The sequence below is a fragment of the Thunnus maccoyii genome, chromosome 21, assembly GCF_910596095.1.
Source record: "Thunnus maccoyii chromosome 21, fThuMac1.1, whole genome shotgun sequence".
NCBI classification, from domain to species: domain Eukaryota; kingdom Metazoa; phylum Chordata; class Actinopteri; order Scombriformes; family Scombridae; genus Thunnus; species Thunnus maccoyii.
This window is the reverse complement of record NC_056553.1, coordinates 9,595,232-9,616,067: the sequence shown is the minus strand read 5'-3', so window position 1 is coordinate 9,616,067 and position 20,836 is coordinate 9,595,232. Positions and strand designations below refer to the sequence as shown.

The 20,836-nt window shown below is 37.9% G+C and overlaps 1 protein-coding gene across 1 annotated transcript; it reads right to left on the bottom strand.

Annotated features, from left to right (window-relative positions):
- Positions 1-866: 866 nt before the first annotated feature.
- Positions 867-20,835, bottom strand: vps41 (VPS41 subunit of HOPS complex). The gene is made up of 28 exons (XM_042398801.1): positions 20,643-20,835; positions 20,241-20,279; positions 14,864-14,971; positions 13,280-13,357; positions 9,689-9,763; positions 8,645-8,707; positions 8,440-8,505; positions 6,693-6,812; positions 6,452-6,598; positions 6,300-6,366; positions 5,926-6,023; positions 5,712-5,841; positions 5,478-5,593; positions 5,257-5,375; positions 4,567-4,648; positions 4,319-4,411; positions 4,076-4,203; positions 3,615-3,759; positions 3,460-3,501; positions 3,324-3,374; positions 3,091-3,228; positions 2,947-3,001; positions 2,721-2,861; positions 2,474-2,610; positions 1,663-1,762; positions 1,521-1,565; positions 1,354-1,433; positions 867-1,208 (listed from the first exon to the last, which is right to left on the bottom strand). Exons 1-28 carry the CDS (start codon positions 20,664-20,666, stop codon positions 1,128-1,130), a joined length of 2,568 nt encoding a protein of 855 aa, XP_042254735.1. The 5' UTR covers positions 20,667-20,835; the 3' UTR covers positions 867-1,127.
- Position 20,836: the final 1 nt, after the last annotated feature.

Below are 20,836 nucleotides of genomic sequence, written 5' to 3'. Positions count from 1 at the left end.
TACAGCCAAAACAAGAACAAAGTGAAACAAAGATAATTAAACATAAACGTGTCACTATTATGTACAAACAAGTAAGTGAAAAAAATTTTAAAAAAACATACATAGAAACAACAAATTGACAACAACATACAATGTCAATATACAGGTAAAATAAAGGTTTTTGTAGAGCAAAGGTGTTTAAGAATGTGAGGAGTGCTGGAATAAATATTGAATTGGGAAATGTGATAAGTTACTTTATATAAATACTGTGGGTGTATGTACATCATATAAAGTACAGCTATGCTTATAGACAGACAGATTCTTGTTTGTCCATAGTTGTCCAAGTACCATAACTTGCCAGGTGTCTCAGTTTCACTGTAAATGTACTTTGTCCGAGTGATGAATGTTTATTATTGGTATCACACATTAACTTTGATCACATTGACATTTCTATATAATCTAAAATTGGCCTAATTAAACTTTGTTGCATTTACTTTTTGTTTCTTAGGGAATATTTTGAGTCAGTTATGATAATCACATTTGCATTTACTGTATATTTAATTTTGCAAATGTGTTTTCAACTATATATTCATACTAAAGGTAATGCAAAAGCTTAAACCGGTTACTGTAATGGAATTTTCTTTCACTTTGGATTCATTATTTAATGAAATGTTACTGTGTATGTGTCTTAATATTTCTACAAAAAAATCAAGCCTTTTAATAAATGAAGTTATTCTTGGCACTGTACTTTTTATGTCATATTTAAACCGACCTTTTCTAAATAGCTTTAAGCAGACTCTTAAATGAAATTTAATTACCTGACTTGAGAGGATTAACTCTGACTGGGTCATGGAGAAGACGAGCTTAATTATCAGATACAAACCAAACAGTTTTTGAAGTTTTATTTTTCAGACGATGCAGACATTTCATCAACAAATCACATTAGTGGCAAGCAGAACAACAACACTTTACAGTTATTGGATGTAAATATACAGACAATACAATATAATTGTTTTGCATTTTTGCAAGTGCACGGCTCAGTGACTGAGGCAAAGTGATATTCATTGATCAGTGCACTTAAAGTAAGGGAAAGCAACAAGGGAAAGATTAAAGCATCAATAATAAGGTCGTGAGTGCTTAAATCGCTGTTACTTTTTCATCTCCAGGATTCCACTTCCTGGCCCACGCCTCTTTGCACTGCAGATGTTGCAAAACTGCACCCCGGGAATCTGAGACAGGAAGGAGGGAGAAGATGCAGGGATATCAAGAGGTTCATCTTTGGTAGATATGATAATGACAATTTAACATTACACAAAAAGAAATGATTAGATTTGTTGTGTAAAAGCTGACAAGGACTATAGAGAAGGTTCTTACTGTTCCTGCGGATGGTAAACATTCTTTGTGGAACATGTGTCTGCAGTGAAACACTACCACACTGAAGGGTTTGGCCATATCTGAAACACAAGCGTGAAGCATAAATGAGCAACTAATGGCTCTCGAATATAATTCAACTTTTGGATACAACTATACGTATCACCCACCTGATGGTAATATCGTAGCGTGACACGATTCACAAATGTTCTCGTCTGAAAAGAAAACCAGCAGCAACACGTTAATAAGTTCAGTTTAAAATGACTCCACTGCTTCTGACGTGACCGTCAAAAAAAAAAAAAGCGCACCCACCATCGACTCTGACTCCTCTCATCTGCGTTCGGTGCATCTTCTGAAGCAGAGAGAGCGAGTCGGCCACCAGGATCTTCTTACATCCCTCCCTCAACAGAATCTTACAGACGAGGAAACAAAAGCCGGTTAGTAATCAAAACCACATGCTGATTTGTCGGGCTAATAGATGAATTTTTAAAATTAAAAACACCTTGATTATTGCCACAGTGACACATTCATTCAAAATTATTGAGGTTATAATAATCACATGAAAGGTGAATTTTTGTTATTCTGTAATGTCAGAACTTAATTATAACTGTGCATAATGGAGCTTGGACTTGGATCTTCTTTTAAGCCGCCTCTGTAAGGCTTTCTTATAATCTTTATGTATTGATTTACTTACATTTGTATATCTATATATATATATTATGTCTGCCTTATAAAGCACTTTGTAATTTCTGGTTTTGATAAGTGCTATCAATACTAATCAATAAACTTTATTGTTATTATTATTATCATCATTAACACAGTAAGTAATCTCAATTTATTCAGTGAATAACCTGGCGCAAAATATGAAACTAGATCATCTTTTTCTTATGTTGATTTTGAAGTATTAACACCTGTACTGTACTTGCATTGGTGAATTTGAGTGATTATAGATATTTCAAGGTTTAATCAGTCTTTAAACTCTTGTATTTATATATTTATTGCCTGCTTAATGTCTCTTTTTTTTAAATCTTTTTTGTAATAATCTCTTCAGATACTGGCATCATCAAGATTTCAAGTGAGAAAAATGTAAGATAATAATTTCATTGATTTAAACATTTCTAACCTGCAGATTGTAGTCCTGGAGGATTTTCACTAGTGAATCTCTGAGGTTTGGGATCTCCATGCCCTCCTTTATGCGATGGATGAGCAGGATGGGATCCACATGGGTTCCAATGTTATTGAGGAGGCCAGTGATGAAAGCTGGAGATGACAACACAGAGAAAAATAAAGAAATATTATGAAAGAGAGCAAAAGAAAAGACAAGGCAGATGTGTACGATAACAGAGCGAACAGGAGAAGTTGTTTCATACGTGGTTTGTCAATAGAGTAAGAGATGAGATCTTCCCAGAGCTCTGCATCGTCCTGCTCTTTGGCAAACTCTATGGCCTTGTCCACGTCCTCCAGTTCCTCCATGATCATCTGCAGAGCTCGTCTGCAGTTCCCCATCCTGCCTGGGGACAACATGATGGATTAGTTTCCTTTTTAACAATTTCAAACACATTTAAAGTAGGAAAACGGACGTTAATTAAAACTTACTGAGCAGGAAGACGGTTTCCTCTACAAAGTTCCTCTGCTGGCAAATCTCGAGAGCCTGAAAGAGAAAAACAAAAGGCAAAATGATTCATATCTCATGGCTTATTGAAACCTGGGTGGATGGTGGATAAAATGTAAGAACTGTACCTTCTCAAGTGGGCAGTGGGTGCTGTCTCTCAGGAAAGGTAAAAGATTTGGTCGGTCATACTCGGCATACAGACCAATCTGTCTCTCGTGGTACTTTTGCCCTTTGTGGTGGTCCCGCTTGAACAGTTTGTGGAGGTACTGTGGGGGGGGAAATGTGCACAGGGTGTGATCAGATCAGTCTTTTTTTGTCAGCAAATGTGATTAGATGTAAATGTATAGAGATTTAAACTCACCACATGCAGAAGTTCGGGTCTGTCAGCTAGTTCTTCCACAACTCTGTCTGTCTGTTAGCAGAGAGAAAACAATCAGTGGGCAGCACATTTTCATTACATCCTTAATAAATGATCAAGGGAAGCCTGGTACACTTACAGATATCTTGTCCTCATTGTCTAGAAGCATGTCAACAGCTTTCTGGCAACGTAAATTGAGAAGGAATATTACTCAGCTGATATGTGTGCTGATTAAACACAATGCAACTGCCGGCAATGGCTGGCAAATGACGATAAAATGATTTCATCTTTTACCTCTTTATCAAAGTCCATGAGGAGAACGATCTTGTCCTCTATTGAAGAGAAAAGGTTGTGTTTGTGGATCAGCTGGTAGACGTCTTTGTGTCTCAGTCTCAGGTAGATTTCTAAGGCTCGGTCGTACCGCTGATCGTATGTGTACCTGCAGTAGCATCAAAGGCCAACAAGTTCATCTTTAAATGTTGATCATTTTGCGTCAATTTCTTCTGTCAGGAGTAATTTAAAAGCCGTTTCAGTCATGACTCCTTCAACCCTAAAGTCCTGTCAGTGAATACATCATTGCAGACACATTTTGCACATTTAAAACTCTAATCTAGAGCCTAGAGTTTAAAAAAAAATCAAATAAGTCATCATAAAAATGCCATTTTTCAGTGTAATGTAACTGATACCTTTCATTTGAATATTTCATGCAGTGTGTGTCCAAGTGTTAGAGTAATGCACGTGTTAAGATCACTCACAGTTCAGCCAACGTGGTGAGCAAAGTGCTGTTAGTGGGATCCCTCTTCAGGTGGTCGGTGACGGCTTGAACAATGGCCATGTTGTTATAAAGCTCTCCCGGCCATTCACGGATCAGTGTGGCAAAACCCTTTTGTGGAAAGCAAAGAAAAGTGAAGTGAGACAAACTGTCAGCTGACGTTTAAACCAACGGGATTAACACTGGATTTGTCACAGGACGTCAAGAATATTGAAGGACAAAGTACCTCATAATCAGTTTTGAGAAATTCATGCAAGATCATTTCGTAGATGGCCGGTCTAAGACGTAGATCACCTCTGGGCAAATACTGGCTGATGGCCTGGAATTGAAGAGAAATTTAGATAAGAGACTGATTATAGACAAAAACAAGAAAAACTTTCCAAACAGAATGCATCACATATCATATCTAATCCATAACCATCATCTGTTCAATAACTAAACTGAGGTACAGAAGTTGGTCTTGATTGAACTTACCTTTAACTGTCCAATAGTCTTGAACCTGTAGACTTCATTTTCCCATAGTTCCATATTTTTTCCAAGAACCTTTTGGCACTTCCTGCATCGGAAAAAACACTTAAATCATTCAGATGAAAAAAAAAAAAAAGATCCTGCTTTGTGACTTTGTTAGCAGAGGATGTGCTTGTTGCCGTAGACTCACATCAATTAATTAGGAAGATGAATATTATACATCTCTTTGAGCATATGAGTTCATACTTGACTCCGGAAATAGCAGTTTAACCAAAAAAAACGAACTCAAATTCCACTTCCTGCTTAAAGCTCTGGAAAAAGTTAGTGAGCGGACCTTCAGTTTACACTATTTAAATAAATGTTAGTTGTCCATCACCTAAAAATGGAAAATGTTCCCCTCTTGTGTCTGTATTACAGGAAGGCAAAACCTCATCTTGTTTGTTCCATAATCTTTAGTGGAAATAAATCAGATTAATTGTTTAGGAGTTATCCTATTTTCAACATTTATAAAGTGTATAAATCTTGTTACAGAGATGATCTGAATCTGAGTTTGTGTAATATGGACCCTGGACAAACATATGAGACATATACGATACAGTTTTTCAAATATTTTATACACAAACTCACTCACTCAATACAACTTATCGAACAGATCAGCTCATGATACACCTGCAGATCATGTACTATAACACCTACCTTGCAGCGCTGTCATAGTCTCCTTTCTCCACCAGGTGATTGATGTAGGCCATCCCGATTTTCTGAACATCGTGCCTCTTAATGTTTTTGAAACTGATCTCTGCAGCCATCAGCGCCTCCTGTCACAGTTAAACCACAGTTACAGGACACAACATTAAACTCGAGATTAAATTGTGCGCCGTAACCTTTTGCAACATTCATAAAAATTCTCCAACGCAAACCTCGTATTTCTTCTTTTCAAGGAGCCAATCGATATGGTCATCTTGGTCTCGCTCCTTGGCCACGACGATGTCTTTGGGACTGATGATGTAGAAGAGCGACTCTCCCTCCGAATGCTCTGTTAATGAAAATACATTTATGCCTCTGCGTGCTGTGCATTACCGCTGACATTTGATAGTCGATTGCATAATGAAATCAGAGTGCAGTAAAAGGCTGCGTGACATTTATAGTCTCACCGAGGCGGTAGTCTCTGCACTCGTTGTCTTGGAAGTTGCGCACAGTCAGCGCATCTGAAGAGATCTCCTCGCAGCTCTCGGGGAGAGGCTGGATGATGTCGAGACGAGGCCGAGCGCGGAACTCCTCATCCTGCAAAAACACACACGCAATATGAGTAAAAAGTTGTATATAATATTTAAGTCTTTAACACATATGTAAAATAAGTATCATTACCATGTGATCAGAGTTCTCCTTCACAAAGTACAGGGTGACCAGCTGATCTGCCAGCGGTGCCAAGCCACTGATGAAAAACTCCGTCTCAAATGCAGACACTGTTTGAAAGAGATGCAATCAGTTTATGGATTTGGTATCAATAATAAGAATACAGAAAGTGTTGATGCTGAATCTTCACAATAACAACTGGAACTGAGAAAAGCAGCCTTGTTCTGAGCGTGATCACAATGTCTGATGTGTTTGAAAGAGTTGTAGGAGTTAAACACTGTACTGACTTCTGCTAGCATGTTCCTGTAACATCATCACCAAGCTGCAGATTTATTATACTTGAAAGATAAAGTGACTGGCGTCCTGTTGTGTGTTGTATTTTATACCTATTTCCACATAGCGGCTGGGCAGATCTCTCATTTCAGTAGGATTTCGCTCTTTCACGACACAAATCTGAGGAGAAATTAGAAAAAATTAAGTTTGAAAGACTGGAATAACTAGTGCCTGTAATCAAAAAAGAAAGAAAAAAAAAGCGAACCTTAATGGAAGTTCCCCAGCCAACAATGAGAGTGGCGTTGTCTTTCCAACACAGGCTGCAAGGATACATGTCGGGCCTCAGGCTGACGTTGTCTCGCAGCACGTTTGTGATCCGCTGTTTTGTGCTGATGTCATATATTTTAACTCCCTAAGACAAACAAAGGAAGCCAAACTTTAACATTTTAACATTTCAATATTGTACATTATTATTTTTTATTGAGGTTCTGTGGCAAAACACTCACCACATTGTTGGCCCAGGCTATGAGGTTCGCTCTCCACTGGATATTAGTGATGGATCCCTCGCCTTCATGTAGAACAGAGGTCTTCCAGCGATTCAGCCAGTTTCTTTCATACAGAAGAAGCTTTAAGAAAGAAATCAAGAAAATATTTTATACTACATAGTGTGGTTATCAGTCAACACAGGGGTTGCAGTTATGCAGCACCGCCTACAGAGGGCAGTAGATGAACAGCACATTGTAGAGGAACAGACCGTTTGGTAAATGGGTGAAGCCGTCTCACAGATTTAACTTAAACTGTGGGGAACTTTCTTTTCTCACGCTGCAAATAATGAAGTAAAACCTGATTTCAGTCCATATGAGCAGATCTTAATTCCACTCCAAAAAGACAATCAAGACAGATTGTTCATTAGACTTCATCTCAATGAGAAAGCTTCACATTCAGTGGTGGATGAAGTAATTTTAAAGATTCACATGGCCGATGTGATTTGCAAGTAGAAGATGGTATATATAAAAAAAAAAAAACCATAAAGAGAGGGTTGAAAATGTGATGCATGATTTCATACATCATTCTCCCTTTCATCATAATGGTTATGGCTTCTCCAGGCTACACACCATTTATTGCACTCACTGTGGATGGTGTCAATTATAGAAAAAGTATTTCAACACGTATGTATTTACTGTCCTAGTAGTGAATGCTTATCTTGTCACAGACGCGTGGAAGCTCAGTGAGAGTGTTGTGCAAGGTTTGTTTGTTTTTTTTTTTAACCACAATGCAGCGTCCCATCAAGGCGGCTTCATCAATACAATTTAATGTTCAGGCCTTAGAGGACAAAGCCTTTCATTCACATTCCCTGTATTGTTACTGTCCTTACTACAATATATAAACTGATACCAAAAAACACCCCCCAAAAAAATGCATAATATTACCAAGGAGGCAGGGAGAAGGTTGTATAGCCTCTTTAATTCAGCAGTTGGGCTATGTTAATAAACAGTTTGCTCAACAAAGAGATGATATGACAAAAGAACTGTGGAGACAAAATTGAATTTCCTTTGACAGGATGTGACTCCTGTTGAGGCCTATTGATTTTCATCACAGGCACCTTGTGGAGGCCTTCACAATTTGGAACTGAGAGGAATCAGCGCCAATTGAAAGAAAATGGCAAAGTAACACTAACAATGGGGTTTCATAAAAAAAAAAGTTGTTTTTCCTCACCCCTGTTGTATAAATGTCAGTATACTTTATTAATGGATAGCAGTGCAATGACGCTACCGCAGTTTATAGCAGTACTGGCATTTAGTAACACCTAGTTTTACTTGAGAAGAAGAAATTGACAAACTTAATACCTGAAATACTTTTCACCTTCCGTAGTGACATACCTACCAGAGACAACTTTCAAGAAAGAGATCACTGTATGCGCCCGGAAATCCTAAGACTATGTACCCTCTTGATAATGACATCTATTTGCTGTGCTTGTGAAGCATTGCCTTTCAAACACTGTTGAGCGAACAGCACTTTGTGAAAATGGGCAGCTCTCCCGAGAGCACTCCAGCAAAGAGACAGAAAAGTAAGAGCCTTTCACACCAGACAAAGGCCTGTGCATCGCCTTCAGCCGAGCCAAAGCGAGAAGGTTTGCAGGATTCTGTTTCACCCGGACACAATCAGGATGAGTTATTGTAGCAGGAAATGCCTAAGAAATGGTGAAAACTGTAAATAATGACTACATGAGTAAAAAGTACTATTCAAACCTACCTTGTTGCCCCCAGTGACAAACTGTTTGTAGTTAGATCTGGTGAACTGAGGGTGTAGTGCCACCACCTACAAAACCATACAGGAAGGACAGATTATACCATAAAGATGTTAGGAAGGAGGAGTGAAATGTGATTTTCCTTTATGTCATATGCAGGAAATGGCAACAGATGCCTGCTAAGACACTCAAGTTTTCAAAAGTACTTACTTTGATGGGACAGTCGAAGTTCTCATGGAAGCCCTCTCTCGTATAGAGACCAAATACTTGAACCTGAAACAGGCGAGACAGCAGAATGACAAGCAAAGGTGAATAACTCAAAATCTCTCCTTTAATTGCTGCCTCTGCAACTATCCGAGGCCAGCAAGGGGAATTGTGGTCAGAAAAGACTTTGATTGGCTCCCTACTTCTCCGCTGGGTCACCAATTAGTGGACAAGTTGATTCTTTGAACCCTGAAGGGTTTAGAAACAGGAGTCCTAATCTTGGACTTGACCACAGCCTCAGCAAACTCTAATGTACCATTAGAGTACATGACACCCAGTTTTTCTTTATCCGAGGCCCCAAAAAAGAACATGATACTCTGATATGCAATGTTTTTTTTTTTTTTAAACTGCATCAGTGATTTAGGACTAAGTTAGATTTTAAAGGATTAACAGCCAACTGACTTGGTTGAGGGCAAACAATTGCTGTAGCATTGATTTTAATTGTCTGCTCCACTTTATGTGTGTGACAAGATCTTGTTTTTGCCACCAGAGTGCTAGAAGTGTATGTATGTGTATGTGTGTGTGTGTGTGTGTGGGGGGCGATATCAGAGAGCATATCTTGACTGCGAAATCCATGAAGGATGGTGGTAATGATGAGAAGAGACAAGATAACAGCAAGGTGGAGAACATGGAGAGGGTATCCATAGACGGCTGATGGCTGACTGACAGCTCATCGGATCTGAGTGCAATCCTTTCCCCCTATACTCTTCAAAATTGGTAGCTTTTTATAAATTCCTGCATCATGAAAAAAATATGGGTTTGTGTGTGTGTGTGTGTGTATATATGGTGAAGATAAACCTCCAGGTTAATGCTCTGACTGTGAAAGAAGTGGCTTCTAAAAAAAGTTCCACATCATTAGCATAAAGTTTGATAAGACGAGTTTTATATGAATCTGAGGATGAATTATGACAGATGAAAAACACTGATTGGTGATTCTTTGCTGCAGGCCCAAGGATCAGTAACCACCGGTGATGAGCAGAGAGATCTCACCTTCCCATCCTCGGAGCAGATGCCCACATGCTCTCCACTTTCATCCAGACTGATCTGGTTGATCTTCACTGAACTCTGAGGAGACAGAATATCACAGCATCTTTTTTTTTTTTTCTTTTTAGCGGCAGGAAAATATCTTTGTGGCTGACATTTTATCCCACAATGTGAAATGCTGGAAAAAGGCAAAAAAAATTAATGGTCCCGTACTGTACATTGAAAACAATGAGGAGAACTCGCACACACTGTCTCGCTAACTGCTGAAATATTTATTAGATAACAATGTTTCAGTCTGTCCGGCCTTCATCAGGTATATGGGCAGCATCACAACACTGTATAAATACACATAAGAGCTGCCTCAATCACCCAATCATCCAATCAGAGGACTACAAAGATTGGTTTGACTGATCAGTAAGAAAATAGTATTAAAAAGATACAAAATGACACAATATAACAGTGCCAATAAATCTTAAGCAACATCCATGTAACCTCAAAGCTCTTCAAAGGTCAAAAAATAGAAAAGAACAAGTGAATTAAGAGCAAACATACTGATATATCATGAATCTTACAGTGTTATCAAACATAAAAGTCAAAAGGAAGGTAAATTAGGGACAAAAGTCTCAATTTGTCCAATAATGTTTTCAGTGTCATCATACGTTAAACATATGTACCCCCAAATGGCATTACATAGTCACGAGTCAAGGATGTACAATCACATAAATAAATAGCATAATTAAGGGCATGAATGCCAATTCATCAGTGAATCTATACAGTAACATCAGTATAATTTAAATAGTAAAAGAATCATTATAGAGGCTACAGATAAAATGGTGCAGAGGACCAATAAACTTAATCAATGCATATATGTTATTAAAAAAAAACTGCAAGGGACATTAAAAAAACGTGAATCTAGACATATTGATGAAGGCGTTGCAGAACAGGGAAGGCTAATTTATGCTTTTTTTGTTAATACCCAGCTAGGTATTTGTCTTCTAATTATAGCATTGCACGTGACTGACCTTTCAGAAAAATATTCACATCAGAAAAAAGTTATAACATTAGATTAAGTAGAAGTTCAGGGTCTGAATATCCAGAACGCCTCCCTTCTTTTTAATAACAGGTCATGATCTCTACCCTCATGTGGCATTGAAATTTTTTCAATCCCACAAAAGCGGAGAGGTGGAAGCCACGTCATGTTTCATCTCATTGAAAACGGGCCGCTGTTGGATAACTTCTATCCTGTCGATTTGCTTATTCTTTGCTTTAATATTTTTCTGGTAGTTTTACCAATATAAGCAAAGCCACATGGGCAGCGTATCATATATATGACATGAATGGACACGCAGGTGATGACACTCTTGATAGGAAACTTTTTTTTTCCTGTGAGTGGGTGATAAAAATGTGCTGTTTTGACAGTGTTGTTCCCACAATGGTAACTGCCATTTGCAAGAGGACATAAAAGAGTTTGTTGCAACTGGCTGTTCTGAGTTTTCTTTATGGGAAGAATTTGCATCGAGTAAACGATCTCTTAAATTTCGCCCCCGTTTATATACAAACAAAGGTTTGGTGTAAAGATTCGGGATGGCTCAGGGTCAGATTTTAATATGTGCCAGTGTTTCATAAACACTGACCTTACAAAATGACTGAGGAGAGTCGGCGGTTGTACATGTAGCTGAAAATTGTTTCTCTTTTTTCTGGCTCTTGCTTAACAGATTTCTCTAGAGCTGAGTTATATGCTTGCTCTACCCAATCAAGGGGATATCCCCATGAGAGAAATTTTGATTTCATATCCACTGATTTTTTTCTACATAGTCCTGCGTGGTCTGACATAATCTCCTCAGCCTGTAAAACTGGCTCCTGGTCAGACCTTTCTTAAGTGGGATGTATGCTATTAGCCAAAAACAGGGTTATTTCTACCAGTTTCTTTACAGTATAGCGTAGTAGAGAGTCCCCCTATTGTTTATCGTGACCCACATGTCAAGAAAATGTATTTCCTCTTTGCTAAACTCACATGTAAACTGAAGATTGTTCTTAAAGCCATTTAGCAAATTCACAAAACCATTCAACTCCTCTGGATCACTTTGAAAGATGCAGAAATTGTCGTAAATGAATATTTTTGGTAAGATGCCTGTGTATGTGAGGGTTGATACAATTTCTTTCACAAAAAAACAACGTATAGATTGGCATAATTAGGAGTACAGATCAAGCGATCGAACAGATAGAAATCTGTTGAAAAAAAATCATTATCAAAACTGAAATAATTATACTTCATGACAAACATAGTGTACGTGTCAATGCATAGAGCGACTCACTAATACTGTGAAGGTTAGGGGGTCCCTTTACTGTTGATTCTTTTAAATTTTAGTCACTCATGACTCCATAGGGCTCTTTAGATAAAAGGATCAACCAAATGGCATAAATTACAGCAAATGTTACTTAAAAACCATCCCTAAAGGATTGCCGATGCATCTGTTTAGACTAAAGGAGAAAAAGTTGCTTGTTTCTCATATATTTAGAACTTCCTCCGGTGCATCAGAGGGTTGGTGCGTCAATAAATTTATGCTTTTCGACTCATTTTGAAAATACGTCACAAAATCCATTAGCACCGGGTCTCGTCTGCTCGGTGAAATAGCGTCCTTGTTTCTCTCAGGCTACGACTGATAAACTGGCAGTAAGTTGCTTTGGTGAGAAGCACTCGAATCAATGTTCTCAGTAGGAACACTGCAGTTACAAGCGCGAGTGCAGGTACAGTAATGTAAAACTGCCCCTTTGTGCCAAATCAGCCTTGATTACTTAAATTTTTTTTGACTTGCAAATTCAGTTATTGTTCATTATTGTAAAACAGTGGGACTAAATCAGATATGCAAAATCATTTCTGATTAGATATCCCACACATGCATTATTGTGTGAAATCTTCCTTCAAGGTAATACGGTATGTGAAACCCCCAAAATGTCTCCTCTCGCCTCCCTAAACTATATTAATCTGTCAGCAGGGCGTTAGCTTAGCTGCCCATTGAGGACACTGATGTTCTGTCCTTGGCATGTTTTCCGGGAATGTTTCAGGTATTTTATTGGCTGATTCCAGTATTTTTTTAGACACAGTATGTTTAAACTGGACTTCTTTTCTCCTGACCAAATGTTACAGCTCTGACATTTTCTGTTCCAATTTGAGAAAAATTTGACAATACATTGTTTTTGCAGGCATCAAGACTATTAATACTAATGATCACAGCAATCAAAACAGACAGGATCATTGATGAAGACTCTTAAGTCCCACTTAAGTCAAGATTATGTCAGTTTTAAAGGAGATATTTATAATGAAACATTTGCTTGTAGTAAAGCAACTGCTAATTATCAGGGATGTAAGGACTGAATCAATAGTTTTGGTTATTTAAGTCTTGGTTGAACACTGCAGATGAGTCAAAAACCATAATTCAAGAGGAGGGTCGTCATCTTTTCGTTGGATAATACAAAGACAACTAAAAGTACAGATCTGCACTATTTACTGCTCTGAATTGGAAAAAGTTCATCACATGCACCAGCAGGGCCAAAATACTTTCATCATTATAACCTGAAGGATTTTTATGTACTCACAATTTCAAACTTCTGAGTTACATTTCCTTGGATGTCCAGCAGGAACACCTTTCCAAAATGGGTACCTAAGGCAAGAAACTGAGAAAAGAGAATAAATGTGATGTAAATTAAACTAGAAGACACTTGAAAGCAATTCATGATTTTGGTTAAAAAAAAAAAAAAAAAAAAATCTTGTGCTGATGAAGGCTGTGGAAGAGGATAAAAAAAAAAAAATATTTCTTGGAGCTGGAGCGACATGGGCACATTGGGGATTGGGTGGGCTTGGAGGCAAAACTGTGAAATTGCAGGGGGTGGAAAAGCCCTATTTATTAAAGCAGACAGTGTGAAATGGCATATTTTTTTTTCTCAAATTAAAATGCTTAAGCATAATAAATGCACTGTACATCTGACTTATTCCCATGCTCTCCATGCAACCCAATCACCTCCCTGCCCAGCACAGAGCTATTATTTCTACTGAGCAGCAACTGGTTTCTGGTGTTCTGTGCTTCAGCAGAAATGCATGTGCGCATATGTGTGTGTGTGTATGTGTGTGTGTGTGAGTCCACTGGGACAAAAAAATTATAGAAACCGGGGGCTTTTGGCATTAGATTAAGTGTGTGTTCTTCCACCCCAGCCCCCTGCTCCTTTGCCCTCCTCCTAATCCCCCTCCCTTCTCGACCAGCATGTGGATGTGCGGCGAGCCCACCATGCTTCAGTGCAGTCTATAATGAAATGCTTATATTTACAGGCACAGCTGAGCATGTCAGACAGAGCCCCTGCAATCTCCCCAAATAAAATAACCAAAAATAAATAAATAAAGGGTTCAACCTTGTGAGGCGGAGCGACTTTTAAAGGGATTTATCAGAATGGAATTGTTCAAATGAAATTCCGATTCAGACACTTAAAATATGAGGCAACATAAGGCAATATGTGCTGTCGGTGGCTTTAAGGTTGTGGGAGGTTTTTTCGCCGCGGCGGTGGGGGCTGGTGTGACCAGACCGGTAGCTGGAGAAAACCTCAGGAAGAAAGACAGTCAGATCAAATTTAGAATTTCAGCAAAGCAACGTCTCTTCACTGTGGCAAGGTTGCTGTTTTAAAGTAAAAAAAAAAGAAAAAATGAAGGGGGGGGGGGGGGGCTGAATCCTCAAAGTAAAAATAAATAAATGAAAATCAATAGCGGTTAATAAAACATCAGGTGAAGAGACATAACTGGGTATGACTTTTGCTTTGCTCAGGTGTGCATGTGTGCCGCCGGTGCCACGACGATTAACCATCTCGCCGAGAGTGGCCCCCTCTTAAAAAAAATGTCTACATTCGACAAAAAAAAAAACGAGGAGAGGAGTGAAAAATATGTAAGAGAGGGAATAAAAAAGAGGAGGAGACAATGGCGCCTGGTGTCTTTTGATGTACCTCCCTGAGAGGAGAAGCAGAGGGAAGGTGAGAAAAGAATGGCCTGCCTTTACAGATTGAACAGAGGAGATGAAAAACAACTTTGAAGAGGACATCTCTCAAATGTGTACATAAACAATGTGGGATCTGTACTTGAGATGGGGTTGAGACTTGAAGCTGAAATGCCCTTGCGGGGTGGTGGATTATAACCTCTACCTTGTCATGGACGGTCATACAGCTGGCTGCATCCTTCTGGAGGATTTCTGTCACCCCATTGGAGAGTCTCTCGTACTTCAGCTTGGGCTCCTCCTCGCTGTCCTCCTCCTGGTTGAGAAAAGCAGTTTTGGGCTTTAATTATGACATTTTCTTAAAAAGGTTAAACAGCACAGTGTCTCCTCACTAATACAACAGCTTACAATATTATAAAATGTCCAGATGAAGTCATTTAAATCCTCTGTTTTGTCTTGAAATGTGATCTTTTGGAGAGCTGCAACAATTAATCAATTAATTGATCAACAGAAAAATTAATTGCCAACTATTTTATATTCAATTTATGTTTTGAGTCTTTTTTTTAGATGCCAAAATTCTTTGGTTCAAGCATCTTAAATGTGAATATTTTCTGTTTTCTTTAATCCTCTATGATAGTAAACCGAATATCTTTGGCGTGTGGACTGTTGCTTGAGACAAAACAAGACATTTGGGACACAATCATCAACATTTTTCACCATTTTCTGACATTTTATAGACCGAACAACTAATCGGTTAATCAAGAGATTAATTGATAATGAAAATAATCGTTAGTTGCAGCCCTACAATGAGAAGAAGTCTGAGAAGTGGATGAGATGACGTTGCCTGCTTCTAGTGCAACTCAACAGGAGTCGTTCACACTGTCTGTGTAGGAATAATCATATTTGTAGGGCTGGGTGATATGGATGAAATCTGTATCAGAATATTAATTAATTAAAATATTCAGATGTTCAATGCAGTTTATTTTTTTTTACTTTTGTACTTTACATCAAGCAAAACTCTTCACAAATACGAAACAAAAACTATTTTGTTGATTTTTTTGCTTAGATTTATTAATTTGTAAAACAATAATACAGTTTTATCACATTGTCACAGTATGATAACAGTAAAGTCCTATTTGGGGATTTTGTTGCGTACATGAAGTTATTTCTTAAATAGGTGAAATCATGTCAGCTATTATCTTTGCAAATATTTTTTTTTGTAAAATCTCAACAGAATACAGGATGTTGAACTGCATTCATCTTCTCTGAACACAACAAACTTGAAAAAAGATAAAACATCCATTTAGGGTTTAGGGTTGAAGTATTTTCATTATTGATTAATCTGTTGATTATTTTCTCGATTAATCGCTTTGTTTCTGAAAGTGTGAAGAAGTGAAAAACGTCCAGTATAATTTCCACGAGCCTATGTGACTTATTCAGATGTCTCATAATCTAGACCAACACCCCAAAACCCAAATACAATTAGTTTGCTATCTTATATCAAGAAAAGCATCACATCTGAGAACCTTGAACCAATTAATTTTCTGTTGATTGATTTATTATTTCAACATCCATTCGTATGTACACATACAATACTACTGTATAAAAAAAGAACTTTAACATGAGATCCTTCATAGTCTTCACTGCCTCAGTGTCTCTGAGCAAGACAGTAAACCCAGCAGGACGACACTAATGACCAACACCTGCATATATTCTAGTCTCTGGTCACGATACCAGAATTTTAAACTTACAATTACAGTACTAGTATAAAAAACGATACTCAATACCTCTTACAATACCACAGCAAAAAAAAAAAAAAGTTCTGGGCACACAAAATTAGATAATTTCTTTCTTTTTTTAATTAAATTTGCCATGAATAACTCAGTTAGCACCACGTTGGAGAGATTACTGTAACAGCCACAGGTTGAGGACCAGTTGATTTTGTTCTCTGTTGTTTCATCTGTGCAGTCTGGGTTTGATACTATCGAATGTATAATTAATGGAGATCATGTCGTTTTAAATACATGGTATTGAAAATGAATTGAAGTATCAATACTTTTGACAACCTTACTCTTCAAAGAAAATATGTCTGTATGTGTGTACATGAGGTCTGAGCATAAAGACAAATTTCCATTACCTTGCATGAAACGCAGGATAAAGTCTATTTTTCATGAGTGTTCATCCCCAATGAAATACATGAATATGGTCTTTTCATAAATCAAACTTAAGGTATTCTACTGTGTAAGACACTCCAGCGTGAGCCAACATTTGCGGCCAGTCACAGCCTGAATATTACTCATAATTCAGTTTATAACCAATGCTGCACAGTCTGTGGCTGCCCAGAGGGTGCATCAACTCAAAACATTGTCTGCCATTATGTGCTACTGGGTTGGAGGTGGGGGACAATAGCGTGGAAAAAATGTTATTTTCAAAAACAATCCTTTCCCACTCAACAATGCCATATCTAGGCTATTTCCTGTGTATTCTGGTTGTGAGATTTCTGATGCGAGGGCATTTGTCACGGGTTTCAAAGGCGTATCAAACAACAAAGGCAAACTTCATCCCTGGAGAGAAACTACTCATTTTCAAACTTTTGCCATCTCTTGTAAGTTGCCCTTTGTTTTGTCAACTACTGAGCTGGCCTTTGTGTTGTAACCATTTTTCTGCCATATTCTTTGCCTATTGGCAGCAGTTAAGATACAACAGGCTGAATCCTTCCTCGTATTCACATCTAGGATAAAATTCCCCAAACACACGAGGAAGATAACACTAGTTACAAATGTACATTGAAGGATATGGTCACAATTTTTCAAGTCTGATTTAAAACAATAGTCAGGTCCCCATATAAACAAACAGGTTTTGCTGTCTGTAATAATTCCTCCTGTTTATACTGATCATTAGAGGATCCCCTCCAAATGCACTTTCAATGTAAGTGATGGGAGGCAAAATCCACAGTCCTCGTTTTGAGCAAAAAATTCATTTCAAAGTTTATCTGAAGATAATATGAGGCTCCAGCAGTCTGAGCTAGTCAAATAAAGTGGATATTTTCCACAGTTACAGTCTTTTTAATAAAAAATTCCCTCTTTGTGTCTCGACGGACAGTGTTTTCCTGTTCAGCTGCAGTGGAAGGATCGTAACAAAAAGAGGGAATTTGGCACTAAAAAGACAGAAACTTTAAAAGATATTGACTTGATCTGACTCATTTGGACAGCTGAGGCCTCATATTATCTTCAAATAAACGTTTAAATACATTTTTGCACAGAAGAAAGGCTGAAGTCTCCCATCATTTACACTGAAAGTGCATTATGAAGGGATCCTCTAATGGTCAGTATGAACAGGAGGAATGATTATGACAAGAGCTGCGAGCTCAGGACAGTCTTTATTACATATTAAGAAACTAATTAATCCAAACCTCCACCCACCACCACGTTATTCTAACTTAAACACTTAAACTATGCATGTTTTTTGGGGGCACAGCTGTTATACAAAGCATATTTTGCAACTGAATTTGGACACAAGCTCATTCCCCTTAAAAAATGTAACCCTCTTCACTTAAAATAAAGTTGGGATTGAGAAGAAAACTCAGATTAGGGTTCGAATTATTGGTCAGTTACTACCTCACTGACCGAAGACTCTCCCAATTCTGCTTCTAAAGTGAGGAAGAGGATGTGCAATATGTCTGTTACTATAGTGTTATTATGTGTAATCGGCAACTCAGGATTTGATCCACTGTACTCCAAAGTTAAAATGAAAACTATTATTTTTAGGTGAGGCATCAGGCATCAAAAACAACACCAGGCAAAACTTCTCACAACAAGGCTTATTACTGTATCATGTCAGTAAAAAGTTGGACTAGTATGGTCAAATTACAAGGCTGGAGATGAGCAGGCCTCCGAGTTTCAAGATCCACAGTTGTTATCCCACTAATTTATTCTGTGAGTAGCTGAAAGAACACACACACACACACACAAACACACACACATCACCAGCCGACAGCAAGCACGAAACAGTATATTGCAGTATACAGTACATTAAGTACATTTCTAATTTTGAGGTACTTGTACTTTACTTGAGTATTTCCATTTGATGCTACTTTATACTTCCACTCCACTACATTTCAGAGGGAAATATTGTACTTTCTACTCCACTACATTTATTTGACAGCTTTAGTTACTTTCAGATGAAGATTTGACACAATGGATAATATAACAAGCTTTTAAAATACAACACATAGTTAAAGGTGAAACCAGTGGTTTCCAACCTTTTTGGCTTTTGACGTCTTACAAGAAGCAGTGTGTAGTTGGGGTCACATTTCAGATGTCTATGAGTTGTTAACAGCTCCACCAAAAAGTGATTTTTCCCTCTAAACTTCTCACATGGTTTTATTTCAATAAATGTTCAAATGATTCAATATTTCACCAAAAATCAAAGATTAGAGAAAAAGTCCAAACACTGAAAATACATTTGAGTATCCGAACATCTTTTCTTCTTTTTTCTTCTTTCCTCTCCCATTAATCATCTCACGACCCCTCAGATTTATCTGGTGACCCTTTGGAGGGGCCCGACCCCTAGGTTGGGAACCACTGGACTAAACTAGCTAACTGTATATAAAGTAGTTGAAACTAGCTCCACCTCCAGCAGCTACAACAGTAACATGCTGCTCTAACACTGATGCTTCAGTATTAATAATCTAATGATGTCATATATAATAATATATCAGTCAGATGAAACCACTACTTTTACTGTAATAGTTTAACTACATCAAGCTGATAATACTTATGTACTTTTACTTAAGTAGGATTTTTCATGCAGGACTTTTACTTGTAATGGAGTATTTTTACATTGCTGTATTGGTACTTTTACTAAACTAAAGGGTTTGAATACTTCTTCCACCACTGATCAGCTGCTTGCAGCCACTTGCAGGAGACATACAATGCCATAGTCGCAGATGTTTCTTTCCCTGTGAGTGTTCGTGTTCTACAGGACTGAACACACTGCACACAGATAGAAAAATTAAGGATTTTTCCTTTCGCTCACTTTTAACGGTTTTCTTAAGAGAGGTGCAAGCAGCCTTTCCCTTTCATTCTGCTCCCCGATTCCTTAAAAAAGACAAACTCCCTTTCCTGCCAGGCTGATGTGTGTAGAGCTATATTTTATTTAGCCAACTGTGATTCTCAGAAGCACAAGCGTACTGTAACATGCAGAAGCTCAGTCATAATATTGATGGATTTGGAAGGCTATCTGTAATTTATGAGTGTTTGACGCCTCTCAAAACCTGACAAACATCCTGCTGGGATCAAGCTGTGTTGATAAAGGCTGGCTATGTATTATGGTCCTTTCAGTAAGCAGCAAGCTTTATTTGAGTTCAGAAATCATCAACGCTTGACAGAACTAGGCACAACGCTGACATCGACATCATGTTGTTGATGATGGACATGCTGGTGCAACTGCAGGACACTTTCAGGAGCTGATTTTTCCCACCATACACAGTGAACTGCTCTCACCCTAATGCATACTGCTCTCACTTTGTCTTTTTGATGGACATTTTCAGATCAACACAAATTGATGTTAGTGAGTTTTCTTACCTCAGACTCATCCGTGAATTCCTCACTAGGATTTCTGCCCTGATAGAAGATTGAAAGGCTTTAAACAATCTAATAGGAGGTATTATTAATAACTTAAAACACCAATGATAGGAACTGTGAGACAACTGGATGTTGGTTGATGTATTTGAATATAATCTTAACTAAAACATTGTTTATATTGTAGGCAGTATCTACAATATCTATTTAGACATGTACACAAAGATATCACATATAACTATCATTATTCTATATTTCACGCTACATATGTAAAACATGTTAGATAACAGGCTTAATCAAAGCAAAAGTCAACAGACAAAATTCACCGACCACATTTCTCATTTATTTTGATGCAGCTACGTATTAAACATCATTAGTCAGCTAGCGTTAGCATGCTCTGCTTACCTGCTCCTCCACTTCCGCCATCATTATTAGCTGTATCCAAAAATAATTGTTAAACTATCTTACTGCGTGTGTAAGAAACACATGTTAAAGATCCGCAATAGCGCTGTTAGGTTTATTTAATGTCAAAAACATCCGTTAAACAACGATGTGATTGTTTGTTGTCGAAGCCTGCTGCCTGTCATAAGTTCAATCAC